Source organism: Sciurus vulgaris, assembly GCF_902686455.1.
Source record: "Sciurus vulgaris genome assembly, chromosome: 10".
Taxonomy (NCBI): domain Eukaryota; kingdom Metazoa; phylum Chordata; class Mammalia; order Rodentia; family Sciuridae; genus Sciurus; species Sciurus vulgaris.
In genome coordinates this window covers 3,292,362-3,307,643 of record NC_136470.1, presented here as the reverse complement: position 1 = coordinate 3,307,643, position 15,282 = coordinate 3,292,362, and the positions used below count along the sequence as shown (strand labels likewise).

At 60.4% G+C, this 15,282-nt stretch overlaps 1 protein-coding gene across 1 annotated transcript in view; it reads left to right on the top strand.

The window, feature by feature from the left end:
- The window catches only part of ABCG1 (ATP binding cassette subfamily G member 1), a 56,161-nt gene that overhangs the window by 32,305 nt on the left and 8,574 nt on the right, over positions 1–15,282 (top strand). The window contains exons 3-8 of the mRNA XM_079100458.1: positions 3,747–3,864; positions 5,882–6,014; positions 8,655–8,705; positions 13,266–13,411; positions 14,713–14,836; positions 15,086–15,200. Of these exons, the coding sequence (XP_078956584.1) occupies positions 3,747–3,864; positions 5,882–6,014; positions 8,655–8,705; positions 13,266–13,411; positions 14,713–14,836; positions 15,086–15,200 (687 nt within the window). The remainder of the gene's footprint in view (positions 1–3,746; positions 3,865–5,881; positions 6,015–8,654; positions 8,706–13,265; positions 13,412–14,712; positions 14,837–15,085; positions 15,201–15,282) is intronic.

The following is a 15,282-nucleotide window of genomic DNA, read 5'->3' as shown; positions in this document are numbered from 1 at the left end:
CGCCCGCTGCTGCGTTGCCAGGTGGCCCGGGGCAGCAGGAGCGGTTTGATCCTGAGTAGCTCCTGTGAGTGTGGGTCCTCACATCAACAGGGCCCAGTCCTCCCCAAGGGGCGCGTGACCCTCCCGCACCCCGGCAGGAATTCTGGTTTAATGGAGGATGTTTTGTGGATGAAGAAGAATGGAAGCAAGAGGTCTGTGGAAGAGTGAGGAGCTCCAGGGGCCCTTCATTTCCCACTGTGCCGCCTCAGCTCCGCTACTGCCCTGCCCACACCTGTGCCAAGCTTGCCCTTGGGTGACCAGGGTTTCTTCTTTCTGTTTCCTCTGTTAGTTACGTCACACCGGCAGGCTAGGTGCAGGGTCCTGAGCTCTTACTCGGTGGAGACAAGCCTGCTTGCAGGACAGGGAGGTGGAGGTGGCTGCCAGGACCCAGAACTGCCCGGCAGGGGCTAACCAAGTTCCTTGTGGTCCGAGTGCAGAGTCCTCGGGGTTTGGTTGAAGTGGTTGGAACCTTGGCTGCTCTGCTGACTGCTGTGTGGCCTTGGACACTCATTAACCCTCTCTGACCCTTGAACGCTGTCTGCAGTATACAGAGAACACAGTTCTCTGCTTGCTGTGAGGCATAAACAGAATGATGGGCTGGCACCAGCCAGACACGGTGAGGGAGCCCAGTGTCGCTGTTCTGTGACACCTGTCAGGCCGCGCTTCTACAAAACAGGGGAACCCACCCCGAGTTACAACGCTGTGTGCCCCCGATCTTTGTAGGTGCCAACGGGTTTCATTTCTCCCGTAAGGCCTTTCGGAAGTGGAAGCGGTGGGCGCCTTCCGCTTCCCGGGCTTCCTGAGTCCTCCCGGCCCAGAACTGAACATCCTGTCACCGAGGCTCAAGGCTGGAGGGGCAGTTGCCCATCTGCAAAGGAAGGGCCCTTTGGTCCGTTTGGGGTGTGGTCTCCATTTCTAAGGGAGGAAGCTGCTTCCTTTGGGGGGAAAAGTGCCTCCCCCTGAGAGGAAACCCCAGTCGTTCTCTGCTTGAGGCTCTGTGCACGGACTCGGCCCAGAGGGAAGGCTGCGGGGCTTCTGGGGCGGCCCTGCCCTTCACGACACCGTCAGGCCGCTGGGCCGCGGGGGCAGGGCAGCAGCTGGACCTGCAGAGCCCCAGGCCCTGGTGCTGCCTCACACAGAGGTCTGTCCCACCGTGGCGGTCACTCTGGGCCCTCTGGGCCGGGGCGCCCTTCTGCTCCTGAGCCCCACAGACCCTGGGTGGCCATAGGCCAGGCACGGCTCCAGGCGCAGCACCTGGTGGTGGAGAAGTCAGTCTGGCATTCTCAGCCCCTCCAGGGACAGTGACAGCTGGGAAGCAGATCAAGTGCATGTCGGAGCTGCGGTCAGTGCCTGGGCTCCAGCGGGGCCTCTCTGGGCTGGCCAGCCTCTAGGGGAAGCAGCCTCCCTCCAGCCTCCTCAGCATTGCCTTCTTTTTCTCACGATCATTGGGATCCAGGATCTGCACTGCTGATGACATCAACGTCACTCAGCGAAGGCGTAACTAAGGAAACCCTCTCTCAGTGCCCAGAGTCACTGCTTGATGGTAAACGAGCAGTCAGCTGCCACCACCCAGCAATGTGTGTGTCCCCAAAGATGGAGGAAGGCTCCTGCTTGTCAGAGAACAGAGAGAGCAGGAAAGAGGACCAAAGAGAGAGGGAGGCAGAGAAAGAAGAAATGGCAGGGGTGGCGGGAGAAGAGAGAAACGGAGAGGGAGGGAAAGAGAAGAGAGACGGCCAGAGGAAAGAGTGAGAGGAGAGGAGGGAGGGAGGGCGAGCAGGGCCCGGGGTCCTCTCCCCGGCTGGACCCCACACAGCTCCTCAGACAGCACCCTGTGCCCCTCAGTGACCTGTGCCCCTTTACCCTGGGACCATGTCCGTCCGTGAGGGAGGGCAGCCGGCAGACTGTGTCGAGGTCCTCGGTTCACCGCAGTCAGGCCTGGAACTGCATTTGGGTGACCTGTCCATGGTGAGGCCACTGTCTGTGTCCCTGCTTGCCTTTCCCATGAATGGCTGGATGCTCCCCGTCTCCCCGCCCCATCCTGCTCCTGGGCTGGCTGTGGACACCACAGCCTGTATGAGCTTCCTTCAGTCAGTAATGTCATCTGGCGCCCCAGCATGGAGCCCAGGCCGAGGGCCAGCCCCTGGCACTGTCAAGGCAGAGGGCCCCGAGACTGTGCCCCAGTGGTCAGATGGACCCTGCCTGGGGGCTGGGAAGTGGCCCCGGGCTGCCCCAGGGGCACAGGGCCACGAGCAGACTGTGCTGCGTGGCTGGGGCTGTCTCAGTGACCTGCCTGCACGCTCAGGCCCTTCTGGCCTGCGGGGCCCAGCTGGGCGCTTCTCCCAGCCTCAGGAGGAGAGCGCCTCAGGAAGGCTCGCTTGGAGGAGCCTCAGCCCCAGCCAGAGAGATGCAGGCGGAAAGACCTGGCGTTCCGTGCTCCCTTGATGGCGTCATGGGTCCCTGGGAGCACACCTCTCCCGGCAGGCACTGTCTCTGCTGAGCCGCTGTGCTGGGAGCGCGGCCTTGTGCAGGAAGCGCCTCCGTGACCCTCGCCGAGGGCAGTGCAGCTGGGCACCCAGCGGCTCCTGGGCTCCCCGCCCCGTGCCCACTTGTCCTCCTCACTGGTGGGCCTGTCCTGGTGGAGGGCGGCCCCTGTGCCGCACCAGCTGCCCTCTGCCCCTCCCCTCCCTGGCCTCCTGGGGCGACGACTGCCCTCCTGTCCTTAATGAGCCCGAGCCACAGTGCCACAACTGCCTCTGGCTCCACTTCCCCGCACCTCACTCAACAGGGCCTCGGGGACCCCATCTGGCGACAGTTGGCATGTTTAGGTGTCCAGCTGTGAAGGGCAGGAAGGCAGCAGGGAGGAACCCCGGGCAGGGCCCTGGGGTGCCACTGTGGGGAGTCCGATGACGGAGGGCAGGCCCCCCGCGTGTCCGCCTCATGGTGCCTGTGGGAGCCAGGCTCTTGGCCACGGGAGGGTGTGTGGGGATCGAATGCGGCAGCGAGGTGTCCCCGTGGAGCCCCTGTGAGCCGGGCTTCGTCCTCCCGAGCGCGCTCCAGCGCTCAGCTGAGGAAGGTCACGTGGCTTTTCTTGGGAAAGGTAGCTTTTCCCTTCAAGAAGCTCCCGGATGGGAGACTTGGCGGAGATGCCAAAGCTGTTTGAAGTGCTTACATGATGGGATGCTCTTCATTGTTAATTAAGGAATTAATAATGTATCGATTAATTATAAAGCAACTATTTATAAATAAGTTATATCTAGATAATTCATGCTTTCATAAAATATAAATAGTTTGTAAATGAGATGCTGAGTGGATTGTTTAATTAACACAGGCACGTGGGACCTTTGTGGGTCAGGAGTGAGCCCAGGCCAGTGCCTGGCTGTGTGGGCTCTGCCAGTGGCCAGGCCTCCTCGCTGAGGGGCAGTGGCCGACCCGTAGAGGTGGATGAGGGAGGGGAAAGTGCTCTGCAAACTCTGAGGCCTTAGGCACGAGCTGGCGGCTGTGACCACTCCTACACCTGTGGAATGGTCAGGGAGGTAGACCAGGCATGAAGTCGGCTCCAGGCCTGTTTCCCAGCCTCGGCCCTGCGTTTCACCCCCTGCACGAGAAGCGCGCCTCTGGCCTCAGCTCTGCAGGCAAGCTGTCCATGCCTTTGCATGCACCACACTGGGAGTCCTGTGACAGAAATGAACTCCGTCTGCTTTTTGCAGGATACAAGACCCTCCTGAAAGGCATCTCCGGGAAGTTCAACAGTGGAGAGTTGGTGGCCATCATGGGGCCCTCCGGGGCTGGGAAATCCACACTCATGAACATTCTGGCCGGATACAGGTGAGCGAGCCCCACTAGCAGAGCCATCCCCCAAGCTTGCCACCCCGCCTCCCATCACTGGGGTGTCCTGGTGTCCTCTGTGGTAGCTGCTGGACGCTCTGGCCACACGGACTTGGGGAAGCACAGGGGTGTGTGGGCATCTTGAGCTTCAGGATCTGTGAGGGGACAGTGCGGGGATGACAGCACAGAGGGCTGCAGATGGCCACAGGTGGGTGGGGGCCAGAGACTGGGCAGACAGACGAGCGGCATCCTGAGGGTCAGCCCTTCTGGGACAGGAAGAAGTAGGAAGGCTAAGTTGGGGAGAGGGAAGCAGGAGGACCGCGGGGACACGCAGCAGGGCGCACTGAGAGAGAGAGGCGTTTCTAGAGCAGGACGCGGGCCCTGCTGGGCGGGGCTTGTAATGTGGTTGTTGGCAACTTTGGCGATCAGAGTCCCTGGTGCCATGCCCAGTGCCATTCATTGGTGAATAACTGGAAAGGCGGATCTTCAGACGGAGTTGTAACATGCATCCTTAAGGCGTGTCCTCCGCTAACCAGCGCCCGGCAGCGCTGAGGGTGCTCCTCCATCCGTGGTTTTGGGTTCTGCAGCTTCACTCACCCACAGTCAACCATGATTCAAAAATATTACATGGAAATTTCAGAAAGAAACAATTCATACAATTTTAATTGCACACCCTTCTGAGAAGTGCCATAAAATCTCAGGCCACCACACTTTGCCCCACCCGGGTCGATTCTCATCCCTTTGTCCAGTGTATCCATCCTGTATGTGCTACCTGCCCACTAGTCACTTTGTAGCTGTCTATGTTATCAGATCAGCTGCAGCCAAGTGACCCTTATCTCACTCAACAGTAGCCCCCAAGTTCAAGAGCAGCAATGCTGGCGACTTTACTATAGTACATTGTCATAATTGTTCTGTTTTCTCATAAGCTATTGCTTATCTCTTTCCCAGATAAATTTATAATTAGACTTTATCACGAGTGTATGTACACATAGGAGTAAACATAGTATAAACAGAGTTCAGTACTACCTGTGGGTTAGCAGACCCTGTAGATCAGGGGACTTCTGTGATCATTACTTCATTCACTGAGACAAATGGCCAATGCTACCCCTTCCTTAGAGCTTCTGAATTACTCCTTCTTACCAGAAACTAGGATTTTTCAAATCTCACTTATGACAAACTCCTGCCTGTTGCAAACACATCTAAAAGCTGGAACCAAATTCTGAGCACCCAGAGTCAAGAGAGGGGTGTGGGGGTGGAGTATTTTCTGAGAGGGGCTATTTTCCAGCACATCACGCCCCACAGTTCTGGAAGGCCTGAGGGTGTTTGGGTTTCCCAGGAGGCTGTCCTCCTAGGCCTGGATATCCGGGGAGCCTGAAGGGAGGAAGGCCCCACTGCAAGGCCCTCCAGCTGCTGCAGGGGCTGGCTGGACGCTCCTGTTCTCCGTGGCTCTCGGAGGCAGGGCTGCAGAGATGGGTCCTCAGGAGGAGGCCGGTGATGAGCCATGGGGCTGCTGGGCCAGGCCCCTCTCCCCCATGTGAGCACACGGAGGCTTCCGGACAGCTCACCTGTGGGCAGAGAATGCTCCCCTTGCAGAAGGACTATCCACCTGGCTCTCTCTTTGAGCTCTGAGCCCAAGGCAGCTTCCAGTGTCCTTCCGGAAGCACCCTGACTGTGGTCCTTAGCCGAGGGCATTTGCCGTCGCCTGTGCTGCACACGAAAGCCAGAAGCGGGCCTCACAACCCTGCACCCAGGTGCGCCTCCAGTGGGGTGCTGCACCTGGAGCCGCCCCAGTGTCTTTGTTGAGCAGGAGCCCACGGCAGATGCACCATCCCTGAGAGCTCCCCGTGTGGCCTCTTCCAGCGGGTGCTGTCTCCCTGTGGTGCCCCTGGGCCTCGGAGCCCTCCTGCCCCTTGTGCCTCTGGCTACGGGTCCAGCGGGAAGGAGGCCCTCCTCAAGCCTAGGAGGCAGATCTGCGGAGGGAGCTGGTCTGAACACCTCCCTGTCCTTGGCTTTGCAGGGAGACCGGCATGAAGGGGGCTGTCCTCATCAATGGCATGCCCCGCGACCTGCGCTGCTTCCGGAAGGTGTCCTGTTACATCATGCAGGACGACATGCTGCTGCCGCACCTCACCGTGCAGGAGGCCATGATGGTGAGCTGCCACTGCCCCGGCCCGCCCCTGCATTAGGAGGCCCCTGCAGCTCTCCCCCTCTTGGTGGAGTCCATCCCAGGCGGGCTGTGTGGACAGCTGCATGGACAACAAACCCCCACAACCATGAGTTTCAGTGGTCCTCATTTGGCAAATGGTGGGGTTGCTGAGATTACTGATCACTGATGTGAGCGTTCATCTCCATGGTAACCACAAGTCCTCCTCCCCGTGGGCTGAGGAGTTGGCTTCCATCAGCCATCCTTGTGTCTCTGGCCCGAGTTCCAGCTCACCTGGTCACTCTCTGATGCACCTGCCTGCCAGGTGCAGAGCGAAGTCAGCACTTGCTGATCAGCTGTTGAGCATGCACATGACCCTAGCCGTCACCAGATGTGCAGCTGCAGGACAGCAGAGGTGGAACAGGGCCTGAGAGAGCTAAGCTGGGAGCCTGGGCCACACACGCAGCCACGGGGCACTGGGCTCCTGCAGGTAAACCTGACTCCGGAGGCAATCCTCTCACCTGCCCTGTGTGGCCTCAGCTCCTGCAGCCCTGGTTTCTGCAAGACCTCGCAGGGCCGGCTGGAGTGGGAGTGGGGGCAGGAAGGCGGGGTGGCCCAGACGACCCTGCCCGTGCTCAGTTGTCACGGCTCAGTCAGTTTCTTCCCAAGCCTGCTAAGTCCCCGTGTCTTCACCTGGTCCAGGTAAACCCACTGCGGAGGGCTGGACGGGTGGCGCCTGTGGCAGGTTCCAGAAGAGTCTGGATGTGCCCTGAACCCCATGGCCCTGCCTCATGCCAGGACTCTGGATGTCCAGGGCTGGGGTTTCTGGTGGTTTCTTTGTTTTGGTACTGGGTATTGAACCCAGGGGCACTTTCCACTTAGTTGCTGAGGCTGGCTTTGAACCTGAAATCCTGCCTCATCCTCCTGAGTCGCTGGAATTACAGGGGTGCAGAACCACGCCAACCTCCAGCGCGATTTTCAGAAGGCCCAGCCCACGGCGTGCGGGCCACGCTAATCTGCGGGCAGCAGAAGCCACCTGAATGCCTCCCACAGAAAGAAGGTTGCCAAGCAGCCCACAGCTGTGGCTGTCCTTCAGGCTCACTTGGTGCTCCCTCCTGCCTTCTCCTTGTCCCTGGGTAGGGCCCCCAGCAAGGTGGTGCGCTCCAGGCACAGCATTGGATTTGTCAGCCAGGGCTGCTGGCTCTTGAGCTGGGGTGTTTGCTTAGTGTCCCACCTGGGGGTTTCTGGTGTGCCCTGGGCAGAGCCTCCTGTGGTGTCAGTGAGTGGCAGCCCCAGTGTTGCCTGTGAGTCCAAAGGCTCCTAAACTTGCAGAGAGGGGCAGGCTAAGACTTCAGACGTGCCACCTGCTCCCCAGCTGCTCTGTGAAGAAACAGGCCTGGGGACGACAGGGCCTGTCTTATTCATCCTCCTGGCGCTGTTTGTGGACATGGGGCACCTCTGCACTGGCCCAGCCCCACTAACTGTCTGTGCCGGGGAGCCCGCATGTCTGGCTAGCCCAGAGTGGTCGTTCATGGCACAGGGGACTTAGGAGTGTGCAGAGACGGGGACGCGCAGCCTGGGCTGAAGCGTTCCCTCGGCCGCGGATCGCCGTTAGTCTTTGGTAAACATCACCCTACGCACCCGCAGCCTCCCTGCGTCCTGCCTACGTCCTGGGCCCCTAGGCCTAGTGCTCAGCGAGCGCGGCTGGACTGGGCAGGCGTGAGGAAGTGGCCTTCACCCTCCAGCTCCACCGCGACCTTCTTTTGCAGATGTGATTGGGGGCTCCGTGTCTCCCCAGTCTTGTCACCAGGCCCTGCTGTGGAATAGCACCTATTTCAGAACTAAATTCAGCCCGCTTCTGGGTTGGGGTGTGGAGCCCCTTTGAGGAGGCCTCTGACCCACGCTGTGGCACCTTCCCCCTCAGGTCCAGTGCACGTGGCCTGCGTTGGCCACTGTTGCTGACTTTTACCTGCTGTTTCTGTCCCTCACAACCATCAGCAGACAGAGTGACACTCGGTGTCACATGGCAGGCGGCCGGCCCTGCCCCACTTTGGGCTGTGGCCCCTCTACCCGCCTCCTGTTTCTCGGTCTCTCATTCGGCCCTTCAGGGGCTTCACCAGCTAATGAGGAGGGTGGGCTCTAACCTCGCCATGGTGGCCCAGAGAAGCCAAGTGCCCAGCTTGCCCCCGGGGGGACCGTGGCAGAGAGAACCCAGGCTGACGGTGGGCATGGCGGTCCCCACGCAGGGCTTCACCAGGTGGCTGAGGGGCCCAGTGCTGGGCTGGCCAACAGCTGGAAGGGGCATCCGAGGAGTGGCTCTCACCAGTCCCTGTGGCGCGATTCCCCACCAGGCCCAGTTCCAAGCCGCCCTGATTTGACCAGTGGTTTGTGGAATTCCCGACTACTTCTGGTCCCTGCCAGGAAGGTCTTCAGGGCCCTGCTGCCTGGTTCCCTCGTCTCTGTGGCCCACAGCCGGCAGGAATCTCACTTGGGAGTCCCCAGACTCTCTCTGCTCACCTGCTAAAGCCCAGGGACGTGGCAGCCGGGGCCTCCCGGGTTTCCTATGGCCATCAGGAGGCCCAGAGGTGTACCCCTGTGTGGCTCGCCCTGGCGATGGCCACTCAAAGCGCCACCCTTGTCCCCACAGGTGTCAGCACATCTGAAGCTGCAGGAGAAGGATGAAGGCAGGAGGGAGATGGTGAGTGTGGCCTTGGGGCACGTGGCCAGGGAGCTGGCGGGTGCTCGGCAGGGTGTGCTGGGCTTGGGTGCTGGCTCTGGCATGGCTTGCCCTGCTTCCCTCCTCGTGTGTGGGGGGGCGTCCCAGCCCCAGGTGTGGGCTGCAGTGGGCAGGGACTGCGCCAGAGAGCTCCGGGGCCTCATGGCAGCGCTGGCTCTCGGTCTGGGAGTGACAGACTGGCCACTGAGGTGGCAGGGGGCCAGCCTCGTGCTGGGCCGAGCATCATGCCTTTACCACACTTGAGACAGAGCTGCTGATTATCAGACACTAGCACTGGAGACAGTGTCATTGGTTTAGAAATGACCACCCTCCTGACCACACACTGGCAGAAGCAGCTTCGTTCTGCATGTTGCTCCCAGACTTTAGAGAGGAAGGGAAGCAGCGTCCAGCAGGCTGTGGCCTCCCCTCAGTCACCTCTTTGCTTCCTTACACCCCCATGAGCAGCGAGGTGCTGGAACACAGGGCCAGCAGGGGCCCCAGAGGCCGCCCAGGGTGCCCGGCTGTCTCTCGTGGTCCAGGGAGCCCCTGCCTGGCACTCCTGGGATTTTCAGCGTAAGGTGAATTTGGTGAAATCCCACTTTTATAAACTGCCTCTGTCTTCTGACACCTTTCGGGGCCACAGGCCAGCAGCTGAGAAAGCAGGATTGGCAGGGTCCACACGGGTGGCACAAGAGGCTGCTCATGCCTCGGTGTAAGCTGGGATAGTCAGGGGGACAGTCAGACACACTGAGGACGTGTTGTCACGACTACACGTGGGCTGTTGCTCTCCTTTTGCACAGAAGAGTCACTGCTAAGCCGAGGTAGACCAGCCTGGCATGGAAGGGATGTGCTGGGTCCCCGGGCTCCTTCCTCCCTGTGCTGCACGGTACTCCTCAAGCTCTTGGGGGTCAGCCCAGACACTGGTAGTGGGGACAGGGTGAGGAGCCCACTTCTGAGAAGTAAAGCAATGCCTCCTTGCTCCCGAAAATGTCCCACGTGCAGCCTGGCTCTGAGGCAGGAGGGAGGAACGTGGATCAGTCCAGCCCAGGACAGAGACGTGGGGAACGTGGAGCCATGCATGTGGCTCCCTTTACAGAGGCAGAAGGCCAGGCTGGACCCACCATGAAGGCTGAGAGCAGACAGTCCTCCAGGGTCTCTGGTCTTCTCTGAATGGGTGACTAAGGCAGCAGACACCTCACGCTCCCGCAGCTGCACCTGAGTGAAGACGAGGTTTATGGGCTGCATCCCCCAAAGATGCTGGAATCTGACCCCTGGCCCCTCTGCCTGTGACTGTATTCCGAGACGGGGGATCTTTACAGAGGTGACTAAGGTGAAATGAGGTCATCAGTGGCCCTCATCCAACTGACCGGTGTCCTCAGAAGAGACCGAACACAGATGCACACAGAGGTAACCCTGTGAGGACACGGGGACCCTGTCTGCAAGCCAAGGAGAGAGGCCCCAGGAGGGACGGCCCTACGGCATTTCGATCTGGACCTCCAGCCTCGGGAATCGGAGGCAGTCCTCTCCCTGTTTAAGGCCCAGTCTGGGACCTTTGCTGCGCAGACTGAGGGCACATGTGACCATGGAGATGGGCAAGGAAAGCCTTGGCTCTGGGGGAGAAGAGGAGAAGCCAGTGTGGGAACAGCCTGTGCCCGGCCAGCTCCGTCCTCCCGGGCCCTGCCCACTCTTGAGGAGGAGAGTCATCCGCCACAGGGCCCAGAGTAGCACCGCCAGAGCTGGAGGCACCAGGAGGCAAAGCCTTCCTTTCACAAGAAGTGACTGTCATCCGGTGGCCAGAGGCCGTGGGGGCCTCAGGACCCACCTCAAGCACCTGGTCACCTCTGTCCTTCAGCCTCCCCATTTCCACAGAGGCCAGAAGTGCAGTCAACCTGTTGGATACAGTGGCTTCACCAGGGTCCCAGGGGTCCCTTCAGACAGTCGTCTCAAGCACAGTGTAGAGGCTCCGTGGAGAGGCTGCCGATGTGGCCCCTGACCCTGGGGGAGGCACAGGGCGAGGGCACATGGCTTGGGGAGAGGGGCTCCCCAGACCTAAGGCCTAAGAATAGGCCTAGCACAGGGTCCACAGGGCTAGGAGGAGCAGCCAGGGCCTGGGGGTTTGTTGCCGACAGGGCCAAGCAACGAGGCTAAGCTGAGCTCATGGGGGACACCTTTGGCCCTGGGCCCAGCATCCCCTGGATAACCCTGGGCCTCCTCGCCAGCGCACGAACTTCCCTCTGTGACTCGGGATGTAAGACCCGACTACTGCCTCTGGAATGGGGCCAGCTGAGTTAGCTGATGTCTTTTGAGTCTGAGCTTCTGGGACCAGTGTGAGCTTAGGGAGGAGCCCGGGGCCTCCTCCCTGCGGCTGTGGCTGAACGGGCCTTCCCCAGGGAGGTGGCGTCATGGCTGTGAGGGAGAGCCAGGTGGGCAGTGCAGACCTTGGCCAGCAGGAGGGTCCATGGTGAGCCCCGTCGACTGGGCCCCTCTGCCTCCCACACCAGCTCTGACGTGACAGTGCTCAGTTCTGCACCATGAGCCCAGGCTCCTGCCCCTCACCTGGGCGGCCTGGTCAGCGTCTCCAGGAGGGCCATGGAACCCGCTCTGCCTGCTGTGTTGAAGGGACTAAAGACAGATGGCACCTTGATGAGAATAGGGGCGTCTCCTGGGAGGAGCCGTGTCGTGGCTTCCAGTAGACGGCACCCACGTGTGCGTGTCCTCCGTGGGCCGGGCCTGGAACACAGACAGGAAGGATCCCTGTGCCATTCTCAGCTGGGTCTAGACAAGCACAGATGACCCAGTACAGGACCCTGGCGCCCCTTCAACTTGTGTGCTGGGGGGTCGTGGAGGGGGCGTGCCCTGCCATCCCTGCAGCACCCCAGGCAGCTCGTTGTCCTGCAGACCTTCCTCACCTGAGGTCCAGTTTGCACCAACCCTCTCCTCTTGGCCACGTGTGGCCTCCAGCCCCCAGAACCATCTGGCAGCACTGCTGGCTCCGTACCCTAACTTGCTTCCTGCCAACCCCCTCTCTTACCTGGATGGAAGTTTGTTTTTGTCTTGTGAAAACACAGTGGAATAGAATGGAATGTTCTAGCAGGTAGTGGCATGTGCTGTTCACAGCCTTCCTTTCCCAGGAAAGGCATCTCAGCCCTGGCCATCCCTCTGGCCAGGCTGCTTCTGCAGGGGAGGTCTCCATGGGCAGGTCTGCACTGCCAAGTCTCCTGGTCATCAAGGCCTTGGGGGAACTGAGTTATAAGCACTGAGGGATTTTTATTTGCTTGTTTAGGGAAATAGGAATAAACAGTGAGCCCACTGTTTTCCTGACTAGTCTTTCAAACCAACCTGCGTAGCATCACTGCTGAATCACTTTGCAGACAAGGGGCCAGGCCTGGTGGTGGAGGTGCAGGGCGTGGCAGAAGGACAGGCCCCTGCCAGCAGAGGCAGAGCAGGTTTGGAATCTGCCCGGCAGTAGTGCCTGGTTCTTTGTCACCAAAGCACCACTTTGCACTGACCATGCATAAATAATTCAAAATCTTCCTTGCAAAGATTTCCTCCTCCTTTCGGATGACCTCAACTCCCAAGAAGCCACTGACCTGGAGTCCACTCACTGTGCCTGCAGGGGCCCACCAGAGGACTGCCCTGCCTGGGTGGGGACAAGGCTGGGCAAATTCTGGAGAGAGCTTTAAGGCTGCTGTCCCCTAGTAGGGGAGCCTTGTGGGAAGGCGGCAGCTGGCCTGACCACCTCCTGCTGACTTGCCTGAGCAGCCTCCAGGGTACACCTGGTCACAACAGCAGAAACCAGCCCCATACCTGCCTGTAAGCTGGCTGACCCTTGAGTCACTGTGAGGTGGCCCATCCTGAGCTGATGGAGGGCTCAGTGCACAGTGCAGTTTCGTCTGAGTGCTCAGCCACATCCCCGGGGCCAGGGCCTGTGGCCTCAAGTTGTTTATTGTCCTGTGCCATTAGGGGCTGTTTTCCACCAACACGTGCAGAACAGACTTCCTGAGAGGCCCGCAGGTGGTAAACCGCAAGGGCTGTGTAAACCACAGGGATGGCACAGCTGTGGTGGCTGTGGGCAGCAGGCCTCGTGTGTGCCAGGTGCTGCACCATGAGCCTTGTGGTAGTTTGATTTATTGGTCACAGTGACCCTTGATGCTGGTCAGCAGCCTGATCATCCATCCACTTACATGTCCGTTAGTCTCTCCATTGACCAAATACTTTTCAGACACCTTCTCTATGTTGGGCTCTGGGCCGGGCCTGGAACTGGAGGTGCTGGGGTCACCTGCTGGAGGCCAGAGTGAAGCGAGGACTTAGGTCCACACTGCTTCTCAGCCTCTGGGCAGCACGGCCTCCTGGCCCAAGTCAGCACTGTCCATGAACTAGGAGGTGCTGCTCACCTCGGCAGCCCCAGCGTGCAGGCTCCTGGGTGGATGGGCGACATGTGTCCAGCAGGATGGGTGGTGGGCAGGCTTTGCACATGAGCCCTGGTAGGCGACAAGGTCAGGAGGGCAGCTCCTAACTGGACTCTGGTCCTGCCACCTCCAGGTCAAGGAGATCCTGACCGCACTCGGCTTGCTGTCCTGTGCCAACACGCGGACCGGGAGCCTGTCGGGCGGCCAGCGGAAGCGCCTGGCCATCGCCCTGGAGCTGGTCAACAACCCTCCAGTCATGTTCTTTGATGAGCCCACCAGGTAAGCCAAGCCAGCCAGGGAGGGACAGGGAGGAGCCACCACCACCCCTGCCCTACAGGGGCCCTGCGTCCCTCCCTCCCTCCTGCCTGGGGCACAGCGAGGGCTCCAGGCGCTCAGAGTGACAGGCTTTGCTGTCCATGTACTCAGACGTGCATGTGTGCTCGACCCTGCACTGTGCATTGCTGGTGGGGACCTGGTCTGAGGGAAATGTGCCCATCTCTCCCATGACTCAGGGTTCCCACGCACAGCCACCCTGGCCAGCACCTCTGTGCCCTGAGAGGGGGCCTGCCCTCCGTGTGTTCTAGAAACTCTACTGTGTTAGCACTTTGTGGCTCAGAGAAGCTGCGTGAAGCAAGTCCGCCTTGATGCCCCTGTGGGTTTGGGGCTGTGGAGAGATGCTGCTCTATAGCCTGGCCCTGGAGCTCACAGGCAGTGAGTTGGCCACCGGCTCCTGGTCACATCATATTCAATTGTCCCCAGCAGAATGAGCCGTCAGGGTTTGGGCAGGGCTACTCTGAATGACTTCAACCAGGCTGTCACTGCCTTCCTGCCTGCTGCTCCCCTCTCCACAGGCCAGCTGGCCAGCTGGACTTGCCAGCAGCCTGGGCTGTCTGGAGGGAGAGGCATATCTACCACGTCCCCTGAACCCACCCAGTGCCCACCCACAGTGGCAGCCCCTACAGGTGTTTGAGGAAAAGCAAAGCAATGAGGCCTTAATCTCCTCTGGCAGGACGCCTGTCCTGGGAGCAGGGAGCTGCAGGGGGCCGCCAGGCACACACCCTTCCCTCGCCCTGTCCTGAGTGGTGGAGGGACAGAAGCAGTAGACAGGGCTGGGTGCTAAGAAGGGAAAGGAGAAAAGAGAGGTCACCCAGGACCTTCTGGAGAAGCGCCCACAGCCAGCTTGGGGTGCTGCACCCCATTAAAGAGACCTCAGTCAGTTAAGCTCCTGCCAGGCTGTGGCCCAGGCGCCCTGAAGCTGGCCCTCTCTGGCCGACGCTCCTGTCCCCAGTGAGCCCAGGGCCAGGGGGTGGCAACTGCTACCCAGCAGGCTGCCGCCCACTCCACGGGCACAGCTGCCCACCTGGAGTTCTGCATCCCCCTCCCCAGACAGTGGGAACCCCCTACATGCTTGTCAGGAGTAACATGTAGGATTAACACTCAGCCCCCTGAGGACCCGCCACGTGGCGGAGCAGGGCCTGACCTGGAGGACCCTCGTGGCAGCAGCTTCCTGGCCCCTCCAGGACTGGGGGCAGCGGGTTTGTCCCTGCTGCCCAGTGTCTCATGGTGCCCTTGACTTGCAGCGGCCTGGACAGTGCCTCCTGCTTCCAGGTGGTGTCCCTGATGAAGGGGCTGGCCCAGGGGGGGCGGTCCATCGTCTGCACCATCCACCAGCCCAGCGCCAAGCTCTTCGAGCTCTTCGACCAGGTTCGAGGTCCCAGCGCCCTCCTGGACCCCTCCTGGTCCCTGCCCCACCCTTCCCAGCAGCCCCTGGACCCCTCCTAGTCCCCCACCCTGGACCCCTGCCCCAGACCCCTGCCTCAGACTCCCAGCCAGGCTGAGGCTGGCTGGACACTCCCCTTCCATGGGTCCTGGGTGTCTGGTGACTGACTGGCAGCTTCTGTTGCTGTAGCCTTCAAGGTCAATTGATTTCTTCTCTCTCCTCACTGCTGACAGCTGTATGTCCTAAGTCAAGGACAGTGTGTGTACCGGGGGAAGGTCTCCAACCTGGTGCCATACTTGAGGGGTTTGGGCCTGAACTGCCCCACCTACCACAACCCCGCAGATTTTGGTGAGTAGAGCAGCTAGCAGGAAGAGGGTCCTGGGCTTGAGGAGTTGCTTGAATATTCCCCCAAATGGCTTGCGTGCCGTCC